At 46.4% G+C, this 26,246-nt stretch overlaps 1 protein-coding gene and 1 long non-coding RNA gene across 2 annotated transcripts; one reads left to right on the forward strand and one right to left on the reverse strand.

Moving 5' to 3' along the window:
* Window positions 1–100: 100 nt before the first annotated feature.
* EDF1 (endothelial differentiation related factor 1) lies at window positions 101–19,475 on the reverse strand. The gene is made up of 5 exons (XM_005295601.5): window positions 19,289–19,475; window positions 9,522–9,573; window positions 3,023–3,183; window positions 2,292–2,385; window positions 101–650 (listed from the first exon to the last, which is right to left on the reverse strand). Exons 1-5 carry the CDS (start codon window positions 19,364–19,366, stop codon window positions 589–591), a joined length of 447 nt encoding a protein of 148 aa, XP_005295658.1. The 5' UTR covers window positions 19,367–19,475; the 3' UTR covers window positions 101–588.
* LOC135976508 (uncharacterized) lies at window positions 19,442–26,204 on the forward strand. Its single transcript, XR_010593681.1, has 3 exons — window positions 19,442–19,574; window positions 24,601–25,196; window positions 25,621–26,204. It is a non-coding gene; the product is annotated as an uncharacterized LOC135976508 (long non-coding RNA).
* The last annotated feature ends 42 nt before the right edge of the window (window positions 26,205–26,246 follow it).

The following is a 26,246-nucleotide window of genomic DNA, read 5'->3' on the forward strand; positions in this document are numbered from 1 at the left end:
TATGCATTTTCCATTATGTGTAGTCCCACACGCTAAACAGGCGCTGGGGAGGTGAGCCATCTCCAACAGACAGACCCAAGAAATGATCACACCAGCCAACTGAAGGGTAACAAACTTTATTATACATCTCTTTAAAACAGGCTGGAAGGAACAAACGTCATTCCAATATAGTGCCCAAAACCGACCCCTTTTCAATACGGACTCTAACCAACCCCCACCTCTCCCAAATACTTACAACCTGCCCTCCCTTAAAATTGGTTCAATTAAATTATCCTACTTCAGATCACCCCAACTGTCTTATCAATAGCTAGTTCTGAACACCAAGACACACTTTTCTGGCAAAATTAGATGCAATATTTATTGGGTTTAGTTTCTTAATCTCCAGAAAAGAGAAAGGAAAAAACAAAAATCAGGAAAATTACTTAAGTTTGCCTTTTTACAGCAGGTAGAAATTCTGCAGGTCCCCATCCCCCCAAGCAAGTCTGAAACCCTCTTGTTCTGCTTGGCAATATGAAGAGAGATTCTGGTGGTTAAAGAGCACCAGCCAGATGAGATCAGTCTGAACAAACTGATTTCGAGGCTTTGTTTTCATTTCCCTTTTGGGCCAGCCTCAAGTGGTTTTCCAATATCCCTTCCACGGAGCTTAAGGCCTGGAATGACACACAAAGGAGACAACTTTCAGCAGTTTGACTTGAATCCTCCCTACATGCTTGTCACCCTGAATCCTCAAACAGCCCAACAAATGAACTAAGGTGCTTGGAGTGAGGGATGGAGGGAAGGGAGAAGTCACCCACTACAAGACAGAACAAGTACACTAGAGGGAGGAGCAGGAGAAAGGGAGATTTATTTAAGAAAAAAATCAGTCTTTATACATAACTGAAAAGAAACAGGTAATTGGAAAATTTGATCCTTGCTCAGATAATTTACAGGACATTAGCAGAGTCATTGCCTGAAGAATAATACGGGGGAGGGGAGGGGGGCTTTCTATAACTAGAAAGCTGGGCACTCATCCCACCCCCAATGGCACAATGTATTCACATAACCCTTGTCTACTTGCCAAATACATGACTTTGGGTTTACATAAGGCTTTCAGGTGTGTCTGTCTGATAGGGCTAGAGCAAGTCCAAGACACTGAACCAATGTGAGTTTTCAATCCCTGCAGAGGGCTGAAAGCTTCTGAATCAGCAGAAACAATCTCAATGTTAGGATGCAATGTGACCCATAGGTCAGTGGTCTGTAACCTTTTTCCGCCCAAGATCACTTTTTGAATTTAAGGGCAACCCAGGATCTACCCTGCCCCTTCCCCAAGGCCCCTCTATTCCCCCCCCCCCCCCCCCCCGTCTGCCTCTCGCTCTCCCCCACCCTCACTCACTGTCATTGGGCTGGGGTAGAGGTTCGGGAGGGGGCTCAGGCTCTGGGCTGGGGCTGAAGTGTTCGCAGTATGGGAGGGGGCTCTGAGCTGAGCCTGAGGCGGGGGTTGGGATGCAGGAGGGGGTGAGGGGTGCAAGCTCTGGGAGAGGGGGGTCAGGGCTAGGGTAGTGTTGGGGTGCAGGATGGGGTACAGGGTGGCTCTGGGAGGGAGGTCACGGCTGGGGCTTCGGTTGCAGGAGGGGGCTCGGGGTGCTGGCTCCAGGAGGGGGCTCAGGACTGGGGTGTGGCCTCCCACCAGACAGCACTTACCTCCAGCAGCTCCCAGTTGATGGTGTAGCAGGGCTGCTGCTAAGTCAGGCTCCCTGCCTACCCTGGCCCCCCGCCGTCCCCAGAAGGGGCCAACGTGCCCCTGGGGAGGGAGCACATGGCCCTGCGGCTGCCCCTCTCTGCAAGCACTGCCCCTGCAGCTCCCATTGGCCACAGTTCCTCGTTCCACTGGGAGCTGCGGGGGCAGTGCTTGCAGAGAGGTGCAGCACGCAGAGCGAGATTCCTGTCCCCCACTCTCCCGGGGCTGCACTGGCCACTTCTGGGAGCGGCGTGGGGCCGGAGAAGGCAGGGAGCTGCCTTGGCAGCAGCCCCTGCTACACCACTAGAGATTGCAATTGACCGAGAGATCCTCTAGGATCGACCAGTCGATCGCGATTGATCAGTTGGTGACCACTGCCATAGGTGAACCCAAGAAACAGCCCTGACATCAACCCCCCAAGTATCCTACCAGCAGAGCAACACATGCTGTTGCCCTAGAGAATGCTGGGTGCAATGGAAAGGAGTTAAGTGTAGATGTTCATCAACGACAGCAGCAGCATCCCTCTCCCCCACACTGAAGCGGTTTTAGATGCTACTATGCATCTGACACTCACTGATGGCTCTTTCGATCTTGCCCAGAACCTGGTTGTTGGGGATTGCTCTGCCGCATTCGTAGTCAGCAATAACTTGTGGTTTTTCATTGATTTTCTAAAAAGAAGATGTGCTTTAAACACATCAGTTTAACAAACAGTGAACATTCAGAAACACAAACCCAAGACATCCCATATTACACGAGTGGCTGCATCTTCCCAGAAGTACACCAGGCTTGCAAGAGTGAATTCTGCCTATCATCATTGGTTTCTTCTGTCTGGGTGCTACCATGCGGATAACAGTTGTATTGTAAAAAGGTCTGCCTCACTCTCAAGAAATCATGGACACTCTCCGCTATCGGTTTTGTATCCAAGCTACAGCAGTCCAGCAGCATGGCAGATACTTCTGTTTGAAAGCTCAATTACAGATAGGTTTTCAACACCTTACACCGGAAATTACTATGCCAGGGCTAAGTCAGTTAGAGAGGAAGCCATTTTAACTCCAGCCCACAACATAGCTCACAGTTCTTAAAGAGTATTCACAGGTTCCAGACAGAGGTCCCTGGTCCACCACCTGAGCTGCTAGTTAACCAATACACTGAAAAGTTTTGAGGTGTTCTATTAACCCTTGATGATATCACCTCACCGGTCAGGAGGCTAACTTGACACCATCTACAACCCAGCTCCCTCACGTACACAGAGCCTGGCTGAGGAGAGGCAGGAGTAGAGACCAAACGATACTGATAAGCTCTTACCGTGGCCAAATCCTTTTGTGTCAAGCCCTTGCTCTGTCGGCCCTGCTGGATTACTTTGCCCACCTCAAGGGGGACTCTGTCGTGGTGCAGCTCCTCTGTCTCCCGATCCAGCTTAGCTGTGTTCTTAGTGATAGAATGCTGCTTGTTTTGGCCTGCGGCCCCTAGCATTTAAAACAAAATCAAGAGGCAGGTGTCAAAACTGTACTAGGATGAACAAGCACTTTGATGAAAGTCAATCAACTTCCCCAAGCTTTGTAGAGTTTTCAGCATTCATCGCTCTACCCATTCACATCACCATTAACTTTAGCCAGGTCCCTAGGCACTCCACTAATGCAGAAGTTACCCTAGAATCACTCTTCAGAACCTAAGCTTCTAATTAAAAAAATTCAGCATTGATGATTGCAAAGAAAACCTTCCAAACAAAACTCAAGTGTAACTGAGGCAACGTTGCCTGCAGACTGCCTGAAATAAAACCTGAGCCAGGTCTTAACTACTTTATTAATCTTAATTGGCTTGACTCTGAAACCTAATGACAACAACCTAAACCATGCTGCTGGCCATTTTACCAGAAGCCCTGTTAATGTTTCACCCTGCAACCCCCTACCCCAGCTGCCAAGCACTCCAAGATCCCCTACCACTCCCACCACAACTTGTATGATGGAATTGTACATTGCAGTCTGTGACATGTTGAAAACTGAAAATTTAGGGCCAGAATAAAATGTAATGCACTACCAAAACACAAAGACTATTGGATTATTGGTTTTCATATTTCAGTTTAATATATTAAGTTGACTTTGAACTGCTACAGAACTTCAAGTCTACCACATACACCTCTACCTCGATAGAATGCTGTCCTCGGGAACCAAAAAAAAAAAAATCTTACCACGTTATATCGAACTTCCTTTGATCCACCGCAGTGCACAGCCCCCCCCGGAGCACTGCTTTACCGCATTATTTCAGAATGTGTATTATATCGGGTCGCGTTATATCAAGGTAGAGGTGTAATTTAAGTCTAGTTCACTGGGGAGTATGAAGGGCCTTATTTTTGTCTTAAAGCTGTTACTCAATAGTGTACATGGACCAAGAAAAGTTAAAGTACACTCATTTGAGGGAAGTACCCAAGTACTCTCACAATTCATATTATTTTAGTGTACATGTATAAAATATCACACTGTCTAATCAAGCAACAAAGCTAATTCCATCCAAACCTCAACCGGAAAGCTCTATACCCACACTAGATTACAGATATGTCCAGTTTTTACTTTCTGTAGAACTAATTTTCATTTGTGGTCAAGGATTTCAGGAATTTCTAGTGTTGTCAGATGAATGGTTAAGGCTGTTTTTCAAACATGCAGAATTACCTTCCTCTTGTGCACGCATTTGCCAACCATATATATATATAAGGGTATTCAAACATTGTTACCTTTCCCTCAACAGTGCACTTTAATCATTAAAAAAAAAAATTAACGCATTTCAAACCAACATTCCTTGATATACATTGTAATTTCAAAGTGACCTGCAAATAATTTAACTGGGCTTACATCCTTTTTGCTTATGATGTATAGACTTATAGACTTTAAGGTCAGAAGGGACCATCATGATCATCTAGTCCAGGGGTTCTCAACCTCTTTTGTTCTGAGCCCTCCCCACCCAACATACTACAAAAAACCACAGCCCACCTAGGCCACTACAACTGTTTCTCTGCATATTCAGTAGATTAAAAACCAGGGCCAGTGATAGGGGGTACCAAGCAGGACAACCGCTCAGGGCCCCATGAGGCTAAGTTGCTCAGACTTTGGCTTTATCCCTGGGCAGTGAGGCTCGGGCTTTGGGTTCAGCCCTGGGCCCCAGAGAATTTAATGCCAGCCCTGCTCTTTGGTTCATTTTGGTGGACCCCCTGAAACCTGCTCACGGCTCCCCAGGGGACCCTGGATGAGAACCACTGATCTAGTCTGACCTCCTGCACCCACGCCTGAAATAGACCCCTAACCTCTGGCTAAATTACTGAAGTCCTCAAATCATGGTTTAAAGACTTCAAATTACAGAGAATCTACCATTTACACTAGTTTAAACCTGCAGGCAACCCATGCCACATGCTGCAGAGGAAGGCAAAATAAACCAACCCAGCATTTCTGCCAATCTGACCCCAGGGGAAAATTCCGACCCTGGATATGATGATCAGTTAGACCCTGAGCATGTGCGCGAGACCCACCGGGCAGATACCCAGGAAAAAATTCTCTGCAGTAACTCAGAACCCTCCCCATCTAGTGTCTCATTTCTGGATGTAGGGGTTTTTTGCTACTGGCAGTCAACGATGGACCATATGCCATTGTAGGCAGTCCCATCATACCATCCCCTCCATAAACTTACCAAGTTTAGTCTTGAAGCCAGATATGTCTTTTGCCCCCACCGCTCCCCTTAGAAGGCTGTTCCAGAACTTCACTCCCCTGATGGTTAGAAACCTTCATCTAATTTCAAGGCTAACCTTGTTCATGGCCAGTTTATATCCATTTGATTTTGTGTTTCCCCTGGTGCTTAACTTAAATAAGTCTTCCCCTTCCCTGGTATTTATCCCTCTGATGTATTTATACCTTTTGGTTAGGTTAAACAAGCCAAGCTCTTTGAGTCTCCTCTCATAAGGTAGATTTTCTATTCCTTGGATCATCCTAGTAGCCATTCTCTGCACCTGTTCCGTTTGAATTCATCTTTCTTACACATGGGAGACCAGAATAGCACACACTACTCCAGATGAGGGCTCAGCAGTGCCTTGTATAATGGTACTAATACTTCCCTGTCTCTAATGGAAATACCTCGCCCAATGCATCTTAGGGTGGCATTAACCTTTTTCACAGCTGCATCACATTGGCAGCTCATAGTCATCCTGTGATCAGCCAATACACCCAGGTCTTTCTCCTCCTCTGTCACTTCCAACTGATAGCAAAAATTCTTGTGGTTAGTCCTTAAGTGCATGACCTTGCACTATTAAATTTCATCCTATTTCTATTACTTCAGTTTACAAGGTCATCCAGAACTTCACATGTTATAGTCTATCCTCCTCCATACTAGCAATACCTCCCAACTTTTTGTCCTCCACAAGTGTTATTAGCGTAGTCCCACTTGTTGTGTCAAGATATAAGAAACTGAAAGGTTGTGGGTTTTTTGGTTTTGTTTTTAAAGGGATCAGTGTCAACTCCCATTTCCTCTGGTTTTACTGCAGGACCCACTGAAGGTCTCAGAGGATGTACTGTTAATTCTCACAGAATAATCCAAGGGGTGAGGGTGTTGACTTTTTAATGAAGATGTTCCTTCTCCAAAACGTTAACCACTAAAGATAATGTTCAGCATTAGCAACAACAAAAAAACACAAAAATCCACAAAGTTTTTAACAGCCTGAATAAAAATCCCTTCCCCTCCAAGTTTTCACTCTTTTGGCAGTTCATTAGATTTCCAGTTAGCACAGACTCCCTCAAGCTGTAAGAGACCTTAATTTCTAACACCACACACAGAAAAACTTTGAAAAGCAAGAAGAGCACAGTATTTTTGCCTCCATACCGGATTATTAGAGATAAACAAAACTCTTAAAGTGAAGAGTTTTGGTTATGTTTCCTTGTTTATTTAGAAGGGACAATGTGGAATCTTGGAGTCAGGTGCAGTGTTGGGGGGGCTACAGTCACCCCAAAACTTGCCTTAGCCCCCCCCCTTGTAGCCACCCCTCCCAGCACAAAGGTCAAATGGGGTGAAGCTGAGCCTGGGCTAGGGCTGTCTGCTTCCCAGCGCAGGGCCCCCCCAACAGGGGCAGGCGGCTGGGTGCAGTGTGTCCCTAGAGCAGCTGCCTGTGCGGTCGCAGCCCCGCCAGCCAATAGCAGCGCAGGGATGGGACGAGTGGGACATGTGGGGGAATGAGCTGGCATCTGGGCTCAGTGAGTGGGATGGCGGGAGCCAGCGGGCAACATGGGGAATGAGGGGAGGGAAGTAATTGGAGTTGTCTTGCCTTGACTGAACTCTACTCCAAACTTCAAGGCCCTTGTCCAGCACAGGGCCTGTCACTTTTCCCACAGATGGGGAGTATTATATATTCATCATGCATATTTTATTTTAAATCTGTACTGCCATATAAAATTTCATTCTCAGTAGTGATACTGAAGTTTTAACAGATATTTCACAGTGATTATTCAGGATTCTTTTGCTTAACAAAACACACCCACACGCATGTATTAAATGAAAGACTTGAATCATAAAGCTAAGATAAAGAGCTCATGTGTACGAACTGTTTTCTTTCAAACTCTGATACTAATACTAAATAAGCCACAAAAGGCTTTAAAGTTTCAAATGTGGTTTTATATATGCCTACAATAATTTTATTTGACAAAAGCAAAGTTAATACTCTTTGTAAATTCAAAACAAAACAGTTGTAAACATAGCATTAAAACACTTTCAGACACCTATTTGACATTTTATCTATGTACTTTCTCAAAGTCTCAGCTGTAATTTATTACATCTTTCTTGGAGGTTATTTTTACGTTATACGGTGGTTTGGTTTCATTTAACAAAATAAGCAATAGGCTCTGGGTATATTACTAATGCACAGCATCGTATGTGTTTGTTGAACAGGGGCACTTTCATTGTGAAAAATGTCTCTCTGGAATCCGGACTTTGACTATACCTTGGCCAAGAAATTTGGACCTTGACAAAAAATAATTGACTACCCCTGGATCCCCCTTCTCCTTTACTTCCACTTAAATTTATATTTGCTTTCAACTCTGATCATTACATATAGCTAACTTTATTAGAAGAGGGTACTTTAAAGAGCTAGAGATGTGTTTTATCCTTTTCCGGATTACCTTATTACAATCAACATCAAGAAAGGAAATGCACAAATTTAAAAATCAACATTCACCATTCTTAACTTCTCCCCATTCTTTTCTTAAACTTTCCTTATCATCCTTAACTACTGAAGCACATATATTATGTATTGTCAGAGCCTGACCTGAGACCTCTGCAAAACAAAGACTGAAGGACTGTTGAGAGTTAAGAGGTCTTAGAGAAAATAACGAATATTTACGGTTTTTAGGGGGAAAGCCACAAAGTATAGACAGAATAGTACCATTACACTGTATTATGTAAATACATGTTTACACGTCTTTAACAGTGTGTCTTATGTAAATGTTTAAGAACTTTAAATACTCAGGTTGTCAACATAACAGACTTCAAGAGTTCCAACATCTGTAACGATTTAATTCATAATTAAAAACTAGTGCAATAGCTATTTTTATATATTTCACTTCTTGTATTTTGAAAGTGAATTTATGGAAATATGTATTATTTTAGCTCCACTGCATAACAGTGTTTGCTATGGTTAAAGACTCTAACAGTTCTATTTTATATACATCAGCCACTAGGATCTTATCTTTTAGATATTTGCTCCAGGCTGCATTTTTGGATTAAAGAATTTTAGCCCAAATTATATTTTTGGTAATTTCCCAAAAAAGGCTTTATCTGTTTTTATAGTTTTGTAAATGCAAAATACATAAATGAATTAATTTATGTAAAAGCAAGTCTATTTTTAAAAAGATACAGAGCCCGATTCTCATTTAGACCAAGTCCTTTTTACATAATTCAATAAGCATAAAGGGGCCTTGATTTAGGAGCAAGTGATGTTTATACCCACTGAAAGGGTCCACTTCACACAGTCAGAGCAGTGTAAAAGCACAGGTGCCAACTCTGTGGGGGCTCCAGGGCTGGAACATCCATGGGGGCGGGAGGGAAAGAGAGAGGAAATAGTCTGGCTGATCAGCAACTCCCCCTTCCTCCCAGTGCCTCCCACCCACCACCAATCATCAGTGTGGTGGCCAGTGGAATTAAGGTGAATCACTCAGGACGCAAACACCTCCAGAGAGGTATCACCCCCTGGGGAGGTTGGCATATAAACGGTTCAAATTGGGTTTTCCAGAGACCAGACAGACAATGAAAGGTTTTTGGCATAAAAAAAAACTGAGATTAAACTGACACGGGGAGTCTTCTTTCTAATTCAACAAATGGCCACGACCTTCTGTCTAAGAGAACAGATGGGAGGGAACCCTTGCAGAAGAGTTGGAAAGACTTTGGCTTATTAGGGCCGCCTAGGATGAATAGTGACCTTTGGTAAGCTTTTACCATGCATATGGGAACTTTTATTTGTTTAACATGTTCCCTCTGTAATGCTTTCACCCTACTATTCAATGCAATTTGCTTTGTAACTAGTACACACTGTTGTAACCCCTGCAGAAAGGTTAAACACATAGGTACTGCAAAAAGCCTAAATCCCCAGTCTGGGGGAAGAGAGAAGCATCCCTGCCTGAGAGAGGCAACAGCTAGGAGCCAGAAATCTGAAGTGGGTACACTTGAGGAAGACTGGGGTGTGTGTGCAGTTAACCCTAAAGCCGTGACAGGGGTTACCAGGAAGTTAAAGGAAAACATGAAACTGGCCTTCCCTACCCACCCCCCAGACAGAAATACCTACATTTCTTGGAGGTCTCTACATCTTCTCCTCTTCTCTGCGCTGCTAAGATTGCCTAGAAATAAGAAAATTTAACTTTATCAAGATTAGTTCCATTGACATAAGGCACAGATCTCTATTTAAACACTTTAACAAAGAATGATTTATCATCCACAAACAGCCAAGCTGCTAGCAAAAATAAATAAATAAATAATAAAAAATAAAATCATCCTCCCTGAGCATGTATCCAAGCAACCCACAATAATTCTGCTACCAAAGGAGAGGGAAGGACGTAGCCTGCTTTGCCAGTTGGAGAGGAGATGTATTAGTTCTGAGAAGTACACTGGAAGAACTCTCCATATTAAGAGACACATTTTGGATGTCCTGGAGAAAAAAAAATTGTTATGTGGATTTTAATCTTCTTTCCCCCCAGTTTGAGAAAGAAACATTGCTCTGTAGTCCCTATTACTGAGAAAACAATGTAAAATGGGCTAGGATAATGTCTAGAGGTGTGTCTAGACTGCAAACTCATGCTCAAGCCTAATCCACCATCTACACATAAATTGTGCAAACCCAGGGCAGGGGTGCCATTTCAGATGGGGGGGAGGGGGAGGACAGGAGAAGACTGCGACTTTACCCATGACTCAAGGGCTACTTAGGCACCTAATAACTAAGGTTTTTGCAGATAACTTGAGCCTGGTCTACACTACAAAGTTAGATCAACATAAGCCGCATTAGGTCAATTTAATAATATAATATATGTGTCTACACTACCGAGTCCCCTTCCTCCGACCTAAGGGACCTGTAAAGTCGACTTCTGTACTCCACCTCCATGAGAAGCATAGTGCTTGATTCGACATCAAAGGGTCGACATGAGGATAGTGTAGACAGTGCGTTGTGTAACTTGAATGAATTGGCCTCCAGGAGGTGTCCCACAGTGCTCTGCTTTGACCGCTCTGGAGAGCACTTTCAACTCCACTGCACATCAGCCAGGTACACAGGAAACAGTCGCCCCCGTTAAAGCCCTGGAAACTTTTGAATTTTCATTTCCTGTTTAATCAGCATGGAGAGCTCGTCAGCACAGCTGACCATGGATGCTCAAGGCTACAAACGCTCTCCAGCATGGAGCACAGGAGGTGCTGGCTCTGATTGCTGTGTGGGAAGAAGAGTCCGTGCAGGCAGAGCTCCGATCCAGCAGAGGAAATGCTGACATCTTTGCCAAAAATCACGCAGGGCATGTGGGAAAAGTGCAACACCAGGGACACGCAGCAGTGCCACATGAAAATAAAGGCGCTTCAGCAAGCGTACCAGACGATAAGGGAGGCGAACAGTCGCTCTGGTTCTGAGCCACAGACATGCCGCTTCTACGAGGAGCTGCATGGGATTCTTGGTGGCGACCCCACCACTACCCCAAAATGCTCTGTGGATACCTCCCAGGAGCCCCGGGCGACCTCGGACAACAACGAGGACACTGTTGATGAGGAAGAGGAGGAGAATGCGAGGAAGGCAAGCAGAGGATCCATTCTCCCCGACAGCCAAGAACCGTTTTTAAACTCTGGAGCCCATTCCCTCACAGGACCAACTGCCGGCAGAGCATGATGCTGGGGAAGGCACCTCTGGTGAGTCCACATTTCCAGTCAAACTGTAGGGGTTACCTGCTATTATTTTTAATGTTGAATCTGAACAAAGAAGTAGGTGTCATGGGTATCGGTGACCACTCCAGCTACACAGAGGGTGCTCTCCACAAAAAAAAAGACTGTTTATGTGCACGGGGATGTCCCTGGAATCCTTCATGGAGGGACTCTTCAATCCTTTGCAGAGTGTTTCTGGGAAGAGCTGCCGTATTTCATCCACCACGGTAGGAGACTTTCCCACGCCACTCCAGTATTTACTCTGCTGGCATCATTGCAGCACACAGCATTGCAACATAAGGACCAGGTCTGTACCCAGACGCCTGCAGCATCTGCTCCCTTTCTGCCTCCGTTACCCTCAGGAGAGGGTTATCGTATGTGGTCACGCAGGGGAAACAGGGGGAGTTTTAAATGCTAGCCCTTAAACCACAAGCAATTTGACAAGTAATCCCCCAGTTCGGTGAATTCTGGGTCACAGAACCACGCTTTCCCAAGCGTGTCCTGGTTGTGGTTGGAAGGGATCACCGCATATAGCAACCAGCATTTAAAAGGGTGGGGGTGTCTCCCGTTCGTCTCCCTTCCCCCCCAACTCGGTGCTGCTTTTGTAACAATCAAACTATTTGCAGGGCTTGACACTGGTGCCTGTCCTCAAGCACCATCCAGGTTGCTAGGGGAAGAGGGCTTTTCTCAAGTTCCAACCTGTGATCCCAAGGATGTGCTGCAGCTTTTGTAAAGACAAGACCTCTCGCCCATGCCTCGTGACTCACCATGGCTGCAGCATCAAACCAACTCTTGCAATAGCCAGTGGTTGTGATTACGTTGTGGCTTGCAGGGAAGTGCATTGAGGGGAATTTCTTTTACAAAAAGAATTAACCTTGCACCAGAAACAGTGTATTTACTCTCAATGCTACCCTTGTGCTTTGTATTCTTTACAGCTGAAACCTTGTCCATCGGCACATCCTCCACACCAGGACAGGGACTTTCCCAGATTAGAAGGCAGAAAAAGAAGACTCGGGAGGACATGTTCAATTAATTAATGCACGCCTCCGAAAGTGACAAGACGGAGCTCAGAGCATGGAGGATTACACTGCGCGATAGCCTGCACAAGGAGAGCATGCAGGGAACAAGAGCATGTCACAAAGGAATAGATGCTGTGGATTATGAAGGAGCAAACAGACATGTTGAGGTATCTAGCTGAGGTTCAAGAAAGGCAGCTGGATGCTACAGTCCCTCTGGAGCCAATGCTGAACCTGCTGCCATCATCACCCAGTTCTACATCCTCCCCGCACCGCAAACATCCTAGGATGCGGGGGGAAAGTCTGGTATCCCTTACATTCAATACCAGGGGAGGGTACAAGGACCAGAAGGCGCCCATTCCCACACCTTTGATGGTTATTGTGCAACTATAAGCAAGCTGTCCTTGTTCCCTCCCCCGCATTATCATCAGCCCCTTTGCCCAGGTTATCTTACTTTTCTTTGCTGGCTCTGTGTGTTTGAGACCATAATAAAACTTAACGGATTGAGGAGAGAAGGCTCTTCATTCATTCAGCACACTGTGGTTAGTGGGGGTGGAGTTTACAGGGGGAGAAAATGCAATGAAGGGGACAGCTTGGTAAGGACCACCACACAAGTGTCACATTACTGTGGGTCACATTGCTGAAACTAGTTTGCAAAGCCTCCTGGAGACGCACAGCCCTTCCATGTACTCTTCTTATTGTCCTGGAGTCTAGCTGCTCAAAATCGGCTGCCAGGTGATCTGCCTTGACCCTCCACCCCGCCAGAAACTTTTCTCCCTGTTTTAGATATTATGGAACACGAAGCTGGCAGCAACAACAATGGGGATATTGCTTTCACTGAGGTCTAACTTAGTAAGCTAACAACACCAGCAGCCTTTTAAACGTCTAAAGGCTCATTCCACCACCATACTGCACTTGCTCAGCCTATGGTTGAACTGGTCCTTAACTGTGGTCTAGGCTGCCTGTGTACAGCTTCATGAGCCATGGGAGCATGCGGCAGGCTGGGTCTCCCAGGATCACGACTGGCATTTCAACATCACCAATGGTTGTTTTGCAGTCTGGAAAGAAAGTCCCTGCTTGCAGCTTCCTGAACAGACCAGAGATCCTAAAGATGTGAGCGTCATGCACCTTTCCCCGACCATCCCATATTGATGTCGGTGAAACGGCCCCTGTGATCTACCAGCGCTTGCAATACCATTGAGAAGTACTCTGGCAAGGTGGTCTGGTGCCAAGATAGGGATATGCGTTCTGTCTATAGCACCACCGCAGTTAGGGAACTGCATAGTGGCAAAACCATCCACTATGCCCTGCACATTGCTCAAAGTCACTACCCTACATAGCAGAAGTCTATTGATTGCCCTGGAAACTTGGATCATAGCAGACCCCACAATAGATATACCCACTCCGAATTGATTCCCCACTGACCAGTAGCAGTCTGGCATTGGAAACTTCCAGAGAGCTATCGCCACTTGTGTCTCAACTGTCAGAGCAACTCTCATTTTACTACTGCTGCGCTTTATGGCTGGGGAAAGCTCCTCACACAGTTCCATGAAAGTGGCCTTACACATTCGAAAGTTCTGCAGCGACTGCTCGTCATCCCACAGCTGCATAACTATGTGGTTCCACCAGTCAGTGCTTGTTTCTTGGGCCCAGAAGCAGCATTCCACCGTGTCAAGATGATGCACGACTGCCACCAGCATCTGTAAATTGCTCAGGTCCATGGCTTCCAGCAGGGCTGCTTGTGTGGCATCACATCGTTCCGTGCGGCAGCTCCTGCTTCAGCTGAGTATATACTGCAGGATAAGACATGAGGTGTTTGTAATGCTCACAACAACAGTGTACAGCTGATCGGGGTCCATGCTTGCTGTGCTATGGCATCTGCGTGGGTAACCCAGGCTTAAGAAAAAAGGCGCGAAAAAGGCTTGGTTTCTTTGCCGTTGATTTCAGGGAGGGAGGGAGGTAAGTACATCATGGGTGGCTAATACCATGTTATAACCACTCGCGCAAATGTTTTGGTCCCATGAGGCATAGTAAGCCCAACCCAAAATTCCACTCGGCTCCATGCACTGTGGGATAGCTACCCGTAGTGCAGCGCTCTGTGCAAGCCCTGCAAGTGAGGATGCATTCTGCTGACACAATGAGCATAGTGGGGACACACAAGATCGACTTGCTTAAATCGGAGGATCAATGTCGATTTACATAAAATTGACTTAACTTTGTAGTATAGACACACCCTTAGAAATTAGCTGATACAGTACTCTTAATTACTATATAAAGAAAAAATATACAACCCCCAATTAAAGCCATATTTAAGTTTATATGTAAATTTAGATCAGGAGACAATACCACAAGATATTTCCAAGCCTTGAGGTATCAATTCAAGATATCAGAAACACCTTTGATACTTTACACACTATCTTTAGTAGAGATAAATAAAAATAAATAAAATATACTTCCTTTCTCTAACAGACACTCTGTTACTGCCACTATCTACTCTATTTTACTCAATTGTTTTCAAACGACTAAAAATGTATTTAACTTTAACATGTGATTATGTTTTTTCTCCTTTATTAAGAATGGGAAAATTTTCTAATTATTTTGTCATTTATATTTACTGATCACAATCACGTATGTGACTCACTAACATTTGACTCCATTACTATTAGTATCAGACTTGGAATCGCATTTATTGCCATACGAATTTTAAGTTATTTTACAGATATAACTAAAAATACTATTTGAAAATAAATAAGCATCTGCAGTGTGTCTAAAGTTATGTGTTTAGAAAAAAAATTAGCTAAACTGCCATTGCTAAAGTGAATTCAAGCTAAATTTACATTCTAGAAGGATAACATCATTTGATTCTATCATTTTAAATAAATGATTGACAAAGCTCAACATGGTAAGTAATAATGATAATTACTCCAGCCAGGACAGGTTAAGCATTTTATCACTCACTACGGAAAGAATTAAATTTAAGCATAAGAAAGAAAAACAAACTAGGAAATGGACACACCAGTCAAAAAACTAAAACAACAGCACTGTAGTTCTTAAAGAACTTTGAAAGAAAACAATACAGAGAATATATGTGCATTTTGATGGGAAGTACCAAGAAGTAACATCACCACCACTAGTGTGTGAGGGAGAAGGGAAGTGTTGGGCGGAATGTGTGAGGGAGATTAAGTGTGCGCATGAGTGAGTCTGTCAGCGCACCAAGCACTTTTTCAGTATAGCAGCAGCTGAAGCACCAATTTCTGAGCCAGAGGCACGAATCAGCCCTGTCCTCTCACCCCAACTTAGTGAGACCAGGTACACGGGGGAGCAGCTTGGCCAGCGGCAACGACAGCTGAGGAAAGGAGGGGCAGCATCTTCCCTCCTGCTGCAAACTGCACCCAAATGTGGTATGAAGCTTGGGGGGAGGGCTGGTGCCCCTAACCCAGGACTCTGATCCAGAGTCCCAGGACCCCTTGGGGGTGAAGGGTCTTAACCAGAGTCAAGCTGGGACCCAAGGTTCAATCCCTATTGCTTTGAAGTGTAGATGCAGTCCCGCTAGACTTGTGTTTGAGGAAAATGCGGAAAGTATTCCACAATCCCATGGGCTGATTTTCTTTGTCCTGTGAATAGTCAGGTTTGGTGGACGGTCAAGTTTTCCCACACCACACCACAAACAAAAGGGCTAGAGTGGCCACATTTTGGGAAGGCACGAGGAAGTCTAGGACATGGGTGGCTGGACTTGGGCCCGCATAATTCAGTGTAGATGCTGACGCCCCAGGCTGAGACCCAGGGTTCAACAATCCTAACCTGGGGTTACAAGTGAGCGTAGACGCTCAAGCCCTAAATTAACAAACCCAGGCTCTGCTAACTTGAGTTCTACTAAACTTGGGCTTACATTGCACTGCAGACAGACCCTGAAGCTGCATGTATCTGAAGACACATGGTTATGTATACAATTATGTTACATAAGTCACAGATTCCATGACTTTCTAGGACCTTCATGACTTCTTCTGGGGCAGGGCCAGCAGCCCGCTCTGGGGCCCCCAAACAGCTAGCCAGCAGCCTGCCCAGGAGCCCAGCACCAGAGCAGAGGTCCCCAACCCTCTGGAGCAGTAGCCAGAGTGTGGTCAGCCATCCTGGGGCTGGAGAAGCAGCAGTCAGCCCCTGCCACAGGAGCATCGGTGGGGCTGGAGCAGCTGCAAGCCCTGGCGGCGCTGTTTGTTCCTCCTTTTGCCCCCCCGGGTATTTTTAGTGAAAGTCAGAGACTGGTCACAGGCTTCCACGAATTTCTGTTTATTGCCTGTAATCTGAATACCCGTGACAGAATCTTAACCTTATACATGAGCTAATCTCATTCACGCAGATGTTTTGTTGAGGGCATCACTTTTTAAATATTGTCTAGTTAAAGAGTAACTATCTATAAACTTGCCAGAATTTTTTTTTTTAAAGTCATATACAGAAATGCTCTTTTATGACTTCCCAGGGCTGGATAAGAGATTGTTTCCATACCTAGCTACTTATCCACCTGCTCTCCTAAAATAATTAGACTATAGATGAGGAGTCCAGTGGTACCTTAAAGACTAACAGATTTATTTGGGCATAAGCTAGTGTGTGTAAAAACACGACTTCTTCAGATGTATGGAGATGCTTAAGTCTGTTAGTCTTTAAGGTGCCACTGGACTCCTCATTGTTTTTGTGGATACGGACTAACACGGCTACCACTCTGATACTTAGACTATAGATGACAGGTTTCAGAGTAACAAACGTGTTAGTCTGTATCCGCAAAAAGAAGAACAGGAGTACTTGTGGCACCTTAGAGACTAACAAATTTATTAGAGCATAAGCTTTCGTGGACTACAGGAAGTGGGCTGTAGTCCACGAAAGCTTATGCTCTAATAAATTTGTTAGTCTCTAAGGTGCCACAAGTACTCCTGTTCTTCTTTTTGCAGTCTATAGATGGTTATTTTTGCAGTAGCCAATAAACAAAATGCAGCACTAACCATTAGTATTATCAACACAAACTCAAACTAAGTACAAGTTAGTGGAGATAAGTACTTATCTCCACTGATACCAAAACTACATGCTCCAGTTTCACCCTGGAACTTTTAGAGTTACCTAGGAACAAACAGATGATAGGCAAAGCTCACAGAACTTGGTATTCAGTTGCTGTACCACAAGGGGCAAAAGCATCAAGGTGACAGATGATTACGAAACTAGCTACGAAGCTAAGCGACGGTTCTCATACAGGTGTTCTGCACAATTGTACACGAACGGACTGTTATCAGTTAGGAATTCTGTGTTCGTTTTTATTGCCACCCAACAGTAGTTGCATCAAATAGCTACATGGCTTTGTTTTCAGGCAATGAACCCACATGTGAAATAAGTAATATGCACTTGGGCAGTTTGCAGCTTCTTCTTCCCAAAGAAAGACTGGACTGTTGTCCAGCCACAAAAATCCTTAAAATTGAAATAGACAATAGGAGAACTGCAGCATCGGATGTGTGTCAAAGGCTCCTTCCATGGGGTTGGGGCAGAACATACACTCCAAGTAGTTTATACTTGTTGAAGGTCCTCCCAATTATGTTGCATCAGCCAGCTTCTTTGATGCACAGCAGTTTTGAAATATTCTTTTTAATATACAGTAAGTTAACTGTTAAAGTTAAAGACCTTTGAAAGCCACTGAATGTCCAAACACACACAAGAACAAGCCAATGCAACACTGGAAGAGTTTAAGAGATTTAAGATTAATTTTTAGAATCTATGCCAAATGCCCCCTCAGCCTGGTTAGCAGGGTCACTACATTATCTGCAATTCTGTATTTCCAGCTGTATTCATCCTTATTCCTACTAGAAGTAGCAATCCAAGGTGCAACATTATATCTTGCCAAGTCAGTGCTTTTCCTGGATAAGAATGAAGCCTCAAAGTGTCAATTCTGTCTTTTCAGCAAAAAACAGGGAAAGCACCAAGCTGTCACAAGAAAGAACAGCAGCAATTTGTCACTGTACAATAATCTCGGTAGATTAATCTTACTGCACAGACACCAAGTTATTAGAAAAAAGCCTACCCCACATGTCAGCAATGGAACAAACCAAGCTAGACAAAAATCCCTTTTCTATTTTACACTCTTTTCAACTGTGCTGCATCAGAGCATTGACATGATTCTGCATTCAGTACTGTTTATTAGAGCAGGGGTTCTCAACCTTTTTCTTTCTGAGCCCCCCCATGCTACAAAAACTCCAGGGCCCACCTGTGCCACAATAACTGGTTTTCGGCATATGAAAGCCAGGGCCTGCCTTAGGGCGTAGCAAGCAGGGTAATTGCCCAGGGCCACACACCACAGGGGGCTTTCCAAAGCGAAGTTGCTCAGCCTTCAGCTCCAGGTGGCTGGGCTCCGGGCCCCAGACTTTAGTCCCAAGCGATGGGGCTTCAGCTTTCTGCCCCGGGCCCCAGTGAGTCTGATGCTCGCCCTGCGTGGCAGCCCCCCAGAAACCAGCTGGCAGCCCGCAGAGGGCCCCAGACCCCTGGTTGAGAGCCAGGGATTAGAGTATGCCATTCAGTACAGTTATGCCCTGAACAAAAGGCCCCGCTAGCAGGAAATATCCAGCCCGCTTCCGAAATGGGTTTGGGTGGTGAGCAATGCAAGGACCCCAAAGAGGATTATTCTGGTGCACACGAGGGATCCCTACTTCCACTCATCGTCCCGGGCCCGCTTAGATCGTAGCGGTGCAAGTCCCACTGGGGCTGACACGAGCTCGCCCCGGGCCAGTAATAATTCCTGCCGGGGACCGAAGTCCGAACACAAGGAGCCCGTTTAGGAACAGCCCCCAGAGCCCGCGGGGAGACGCTGCGGCCGCCGGGGACCAGCCGGGGACCCACGCCCCAGTGCAGAGACCACATGGCGGGTGCGGCCGGGGAGCGCCGAGCCCGGGCTCAGAGGGGCGGGCTGCCGGCCTAGCCACGCCCGCCCGCGGGCTGCTGGCGACTCATCCCCGGCCCGGCCCGGCCGCTCCGAACCCAGCGCTCCCCAGCCAGCGAGGGGCTCGCGGCGCCGCGGCCGGGCGGGGCGGGGAGCCGCGGCTGCCCAGGGAGGGGGCGGGCAGAGCCGAGGGACGGGACGGGACCCGCCCGGGCTCCGGGGCACCCCCCTGACCTGCTTGGACTTGGCCTGGGCCGCGCTCGGCCCCTTCTTGCGCAGCACCGTGACCGTGTCCCAGTCGCTCTCCGCCATGGCACCGACCTACTCGCCCGCAGCGCAGCGCAGCCGTCTCCTGCGCGCCCCGCCCCGCCGCTCATAGGGCGCCCAGCCTGTCACTCCTCCAGTAGCCTTGGAATGATTGGATGAGAGAGGGGTCCCGAATCCCGGAACGGCTGTGGCTACGCTCTGCACGCTGATTGGTTCATGTACATGCCACTCATCAAACACGTTACCTTACTGGGTAAGAATGACGCCTTCAGGAGGGTGGGACTTTGGGCCGCCTTGTCTCAATGGACTTCGGCATAAACACGCGTCAGTGGCCGCTGTAGCGCCTCTTGTGGGCGTGGCCGGGCTGAGCAGGGCGGGCCTAGGGGCAGCCACAATTTGGGGTGTCCCGTTGGCAGCGTGGCTGAGGCTGGTCCGCGCTTGGAGGCTTTGCTGGTGCAGCTGTTTGCTTAGCGGGATTTGTACTTCAATAGCTGCACCAGCCTAAAGCTCCGTTACACCAGTGCAAAGTACCATTAAACCAGTGCAAAGCACTATTACATCAGTGTAAATTTTTTTTAAAGGGCTCCAGAGGTGATCCTGGCAATTCTAGGCCTGTAAGCCTGACTTCAGTCCTGAACAAACTGGTTGAAACGATAATAAAGAACAATATTGTCAGACACAGAGATGAGCATAATTTGTTGAGGAAGAGTCAATATAGTTTTAGTAAAGGGAAATCATGCCTCACCAATCTACTAGAATTCTTTGAGGGGGTAAACAAGCATGTGGACCAAGGGGATCCACTGGATATAGGGTACTTAGATTTTCAGAAAGCCTTTGACAAGGTCCTTCACCAAAGGCTCTTACGCAAAGTAAACTGCCATGGGATAAGAGGGAAGGTTCTCTCACAGATTGGTAACTGGTTAAAAGATAGGAAACAAAGGATAGGTATAAATGGTCAGTTTTCAGAATGGAGAGAGGTAAATAGTGGTGTCCCCCAGGGGTCTGTTCTGGGGTCAGTCCTATTCAACATATACATAAATGATCTGGAAAAAGGGATAAACAGTGAGGTGGCAAAATTTGCAGATGATACAAAATTACTAAAGATAGTTAAGACCCAGGCAGACTGAGGATCTCTCAAAACTGGGTGACTAGGCAACAAAATGGCAGATGAAATTTAATGTTAATAAATGCAAAGTAATGCACATTGGAAAGCATAATCCCAACTATACATATAAAAAGATGGGGTCTAAATTAGCTGTTACACTCAGAAAAAAGATCTTGGAGTCATTGTGGATAGTTCTCTGAAAACATCCACTCAATGTGCAGCAGCAGTCAAAAAAGCGAGCAGAATGCTGGGAATAATTTAAAAAGGGATATATAATAGGAAAATATCATGTTTTATATAAATAAAATATCATGCCGCTATATAAATCCATGGTACGCCCACATAGAATCATAGAATATCAGGGTTGGAAGGGACCTCAGGAGGACATCTAGTCCAACCCCCTGCTGAAAGCAGGACCAATTCCCAACTAAATCATCGCAGCCAGGGCTTTGTCAAGCCTGACCTTAAAAACCTCTAAGGAAGGAGATTCCACCACCTCCCTAGGTAACCCATTCCAGTGCTTCACCATCCTCCTAGTGAAAAAGTTTTTCCTAATATCCAACCTAAACCGCCCCCACTGCAACTTGAGACCATTACTTCTTGTTCTGTCATCTGCTACCACTGAGAACAGTCTAGATCCATCTTCTTTGGAACCCCCTTTCAGGTAGTTGAAAGCAGCTATCAAATCCCCCCTCATACTTCTCTTCTGCAGACTAAACAATCCCAGTTCCCTCAGCCTCCCCTCATAAGTCATGTGCTCCAAACCCCTAATCATTTTTGTGGCCTCTGGTGGACTCTTTCTAATTTTTCCACATCCTTCTTGTAGTGTGGGGCCCAAAACTGGACACAGTACTCCAGATGAGGCCTCACCAATGTCGAATAGAGGGGAATGATCTCGTCCCTCAATCTGCTGGCAATGCCCCAACGTATACAGCCCAAAATGCCATTAGCCTTCTTGGCAACAAGGGCACACTGTTGACTCATATACAGATTCTTGTCCACTGTAACCCCTAGGTCCTATTCTGCAGAACTCCTTCCTAGCTATTCGGTTCCTAGACTGTAGCAGTGAATGGGATTCTTCCGTCCTAAGTGCAGGACTCTGCACTTGTCCTTGTTGAACCTCATCAGGTTTCTTTTGGCCCAATCCTCTAATTTGTCTAGGTCCCTCTGTATCCTATCCCTACCCTCCAGCATATCTACCACTCCTCCCAGTTTAGTGTCATCTGCAAACTTGCTGAGAGTGCAGTCCACGCCATCCTCCAGATCATTAATGAAGATATTGAACAAAACCGGCAGGATCCCCTGGAAGAATAACATGAGGGGGAAAGGAGTCCAGGAGAGCTGGCTGTATTTTAAAGAATCCTTATTGAGGTTGCAGGATAAAAACATCCCGATGTGTAGAAAGAATAGTAAATATGGCAGGCGACCAGCTTGGCTTAACAGTGAAATCCTTGCTGATCTTAAACGCAAAAAAGAAGCTTACAAGAAGGGGAACATTGGACAAATGACCAGGGAGGAGTATAAAAATATTGCTCAGGCATGCAGGAGTGAAATCAGGAAGGCCAAATCACACTTGGAGTTGTAGCTAGCAAGGGATGTTAAGAGTAAGAAGAATGGTTTCTACAGGTATGTTAGCAGCAAGAAGAAGGTCAGGAAAAGTGTGGGCCCCTTACTGAATGAGGGAGGCAACCTAGTGACAGAGGATGTGGAAAAAGCGAATGTACTCAATACTTTTTTTGCCTCTGTCTTAACGAACAAGTTCAGCTCCCAGACTGCTGCATTGGGCAGCACAGTATGGGGAGGAGGTGACCAGCCCTCTGTGGAGAAAAAAGTGGTTCGGGACTATTTAAAAAAGCTGGACGAGCACAAGTCCATGGGGCCGGATGCGCTGCATCCGAGGGTGCTAAAGGAGTTGGCGGATGTGATTGCAGAGCCATTGGCCATTATCTTTGAAAACTCATGGCGATTGGGGGAGGTCCCGGATGACTGGAAAAAGGCTAATGTAGTGCCCATCTTTAAAAAAGGGAAGAAGGAGGATCCGGGAAACTAAAGGGCAGTCAGCCTCACCTCAGTCCCTGGAAAAATCATGGAGCAGGTCCTCAAGGAATCAATTTTGAAGCACTTAGAGGAGAGGAAAGTGATCAGGAACAGTCATCATGGATTCACCAAGGGCAAGTCATGCATGACTAACCTGTTTGCCTTCTATGAGGAGATAACTGGCTCTGTGGATGAGGGGAAAGCAGTGGACGTGTTATTCCTTGACTTTAGCAAAGCTTTTGATATGGTCTCCCACGATATTCTTGCCAGCAAGTTAAAGAACTATGGGCTGGACAAATGGACTATAAGGTGGATAGAAAGCTGGCTAGATCGTTGGGCTCAACAGGTACTGATCAATGGCTCCATGTCTAGTTGGCAGCCGGTTTCAAGCGGAGTGCCCCAAGGGTCGGTCCTGGGGCCAGTTTTGTTTAATATCTTCATTAATGATCTGGAGGATGGTGTGGATTGCACTCTCAGCAAGTTTGCAGATGACACTAAACTTGGAAGAGCGGTAGACATGCTGGAGGGTAGGGATAGGTTAGGGTGGAAGAATCCCATGCACTGCTACAGACTAGGGACCGAGTGGCTAGGCAGCAGTTCTGCAGAAAAGGACCTAGGGGTTACAGTTGACGAGAAGTCAACAGTGTGCCTTGTTGCCAAGAAGGCTTACGGCATTTTGGGCTGTATAAGTAGGAGCATTGCCAGCAGATCGAGGGACGTGATCATTCCCCTCTATTCGGCATTGGTGAGGCCTCATCTGGAGTACTGTGTCCAGTTTGGGGCCCCATACTACAAGAAGGATGTGGAAAAATTGGAAGAGTCCAGCGGAGGGGAACAAAAATGATTAGGAGGCTGGAGCACATGATTTATGAGGAGAGGCTGAAGGAACTGGATTATTTAGTCTGCGGAAGAGAAGAATGAGGGGGGATTTGATAGCTGCTTTCAACTACCTGAAAGGGGGTTCCAAAGAGGATGAATCTAGACTGTTCTCAGTGGTAGCAGATGACAGAACAAAGGAGTAATGGTCTCAAGTTGCAGTGAGGGAGGTTTAGATTGGATATTAGGAAAAACTTTTTCACTAGGAGGGTGGTGAAGCACTGAATGGGTTACCTAGGGAAGTGGTGGAATCTCCTTCCTTAGAGGTTTTTAAGATCAGTCTTGAAGAACCCCTAGCTGGGATGATTTAGTTGGGGGTTGATCCTGCTTTGAGCAGAGGGTTGGACTAGATGACCTCCTGAGGTCCCTTCCAACCCTGATATTCTATGATTCTATCAACGCTGGAACAGGACACGAATGTGACATTCCCCTCTGGTGTTATCTGGACCGCTGATCTACTAGGCCTCTCCAATCCTTGATTCTGGGAGCCAGCCTTACCCTGCTCCGCTGTGAGAACCCCCACTCCTGGGCTGTTCACGCACAGCCTCTGGCATGTAAGCTGCTCCTTGGATTGTGCAACCGAATGACACTAGCCAATATCTCCATTCCAGACACAACCCTAGGAACCTCCGTCTTGCAGTGTCCAGTTATGCCAGCTGGATGCTGCAAGCTTATATGAGTTCGTCAATTTAACAAAGAAATTGATATGTACCAGGCTTGTTATCCCATGGGGAGTCTCTGACACACTGCAAACCAAATCCACTGGTTCAGGTAGAATAAACAAACAAATTTATTAGCTATGAAAGATAGATTTTTAGTGATTATAAATCAAAGCACAACAAGTCAGATTTGGTCAAATGAAATAAAAGCAAAACGCATTTTAAACCGATCTTAACACTTTCAGTGCCCTTACAAACTTAGGCCTGGTCTACAGTACGTGGTTATTTCAGAATTAGCCGAGTTAATTTGAAATAAAACTGATTCCGTCCACACGACCAAACCGATTTTTTCGATTTAAAGGGCTCTTTAATCCGATTTCTGTACTCCACCTCGGCAAGTGGAGTAGCGCTACAAGATCGCAGTTCCGGGTTACAGGTACTGTGGATGCAATTTGATGTTATTGGCCTCCAGGAGCTATCCCAGAATGCTCTTTTGTGACCGCTCTGGACAACACTCTCAACTCCGATGCACTAGCCAGGTATGCAGTAAAAGCCCCGGGAACTTTTGAATTTCATTTCCTGTTTGGTTACCATCAGCACAGGTGACCATCAGCACAGTCCACCATCACAGGCGACCATGCAGAGTGCACCATCATAAGAGACCACGCAGTCCCGGATTTGCAGACAAGCTCCAGCATGGTCCGAACGGGAGGTACTGGATCTCATCGCATGTTGGGGAGACAAATCTGTTATGGCAGAACTACGTTCCAAAATAAGAAACGCAAATACGTATTCTAAAGTCTCCAGGGCCATGACGGAAAGAGGGTACTCCAGGGACACAGAGCAGTGTCGTACAAAAATCAAGGAGCTCAAGCAAGTGTACCAAAAAGCCAGGGAGGCAAATGGGCGCTCTGGGTCACAGCCCCATACATGCTGCTTCTACCATGAGCTCCATGCAATTATGGGGGGTGACGCCACCACTGCCCCACCACTGTCCATGGACATCTGCAAGGAGGGAGTTGCACAGAGCGAGGAGGATGAGTTATTGGAGGAGAAGGAGGAGGAGGACAGTGCACAGGCGACAAGTGGGGAATCCATTTTCCCCCCAGCCAGGAACTATTCTTAACGCTGGAGCCAATAGCCTCCCCCCACTCCCAAGGCGGGCTCCCAGACCATGACTCTGGAAAAGGCACTTCTGGTGAGTGAGAGCCTGATCGGAGCCACACGGTGGGTGCGGGGTGGTGGTGGTTGTGTGAAGCGATCATCCCAGAGAGCCCGCAGGCCCTCCTTTTATATGGCAAACCCACCAGGCATTGCTTGCTATGGGAAAGGGGGCCCAGCAGTTTGAAAGCATTGAAATGAATAAGGAAGAAGCAGGACCCCGCGAGCCCCTAGGGCTTACCATGGCTGCCTGCAAGCTGAATTCTGTTGCCCAGCCACGTGTGATGGCTTACTCACACCAAAGTGGCAGGCACTTCACTATAAGAGGCAAAATGCGACCTTGTACAGAAAGAACATGTGCTGTGTACTATGAATTGCCTGTTTCACTGAGAAAGAGTGTCCCCTTTGTTCTCTAAAATGTATCTTTTAAAATACTATCCTCCCTTTTTCTCCTCCCGCAGGTGCAAATGTTTCAACGCGGCCCCTATCTACTCCGTCCCAGAGGCTGGTCCAGATTAGAAGGCGTAAAAAACGAACTCGGGATGACATGTTCGCCGACCTCATGCAGTCCTCCCGCACTGATAGGGCCCAGCTGAATGTATGGAGGCAAACAATTGCGGAGTCCCATAAAGCATTAAATGAACACGAAGAGAGGAGTGACGCGCACGATGAGAGCAGGCAGGATGCTATGGTCAAGCTCATGGAGGAGCAAACTGACATGCTCCGCTGTATGGTGGATCTAATGCAGGAAAGGCAGCAAGACCACAGACTGCTGCTGCTGCTGCCCCTGTATAACCGCCCTCCCTCCTCCCCAAGTTCCATAGCCTCCTCACCCAGATGCCCAAGAACATGGCAGGGGGAAAGGCTACGGGGACCCACACACTCATCCCCAGAGGCTTGCACAAGCAGCAGAAAGCTGGCATATCCGAAATTTTGATTTGGTTTCTGGACTTGTCCTTCCCTCCTCCACCACCCTCCTAACCACGTCCCCCCCCCCCCCAGTCTACCTTCTGATTTCTCTCAATGTGTTGTGCAACAAATAATAATGAACATTTTTAAAACAATTGTGACTTTATTTCCTTTCATA

This window comes from Chrysemys picta, chromosome 18 (genome assembly GCF_011386835.1).
Source record: "Chrysemys picta bellii isolate R12L10 chromosome 18, ASM1138683v2, whole genome shotgun sequence".
NCBI lineage: Eukaryota > Metazoa > Chordata > Testudines > Emydidae > Chrysemys > Chrysemys picta.

Bases quoted from the DNA above. Each gene is read 5' to 3' on its own strand.
- EDF1 (XM_005295601.5), bottom strand. From the start codon at position 19,366: ATGGCGGAGAGCGACTGGGACACGGTCACGGTGCTGCGCAAGAAGGGG. The intron at 2,386-3,022 runs GTAAGAGCTTAT...TCTTCTTTTTAG, and splicing joins CACAAAAGGATTTGGCCACG to AAAATCAATGAAAAACCACA. The intron at 651-2,291 runs GTGAGTGTCAGA...GTGTCATTCCAG, and splicing joins CAAGATCGAAAGAGCCATCA to GCCTTAAGCTCCGTGGAAGG.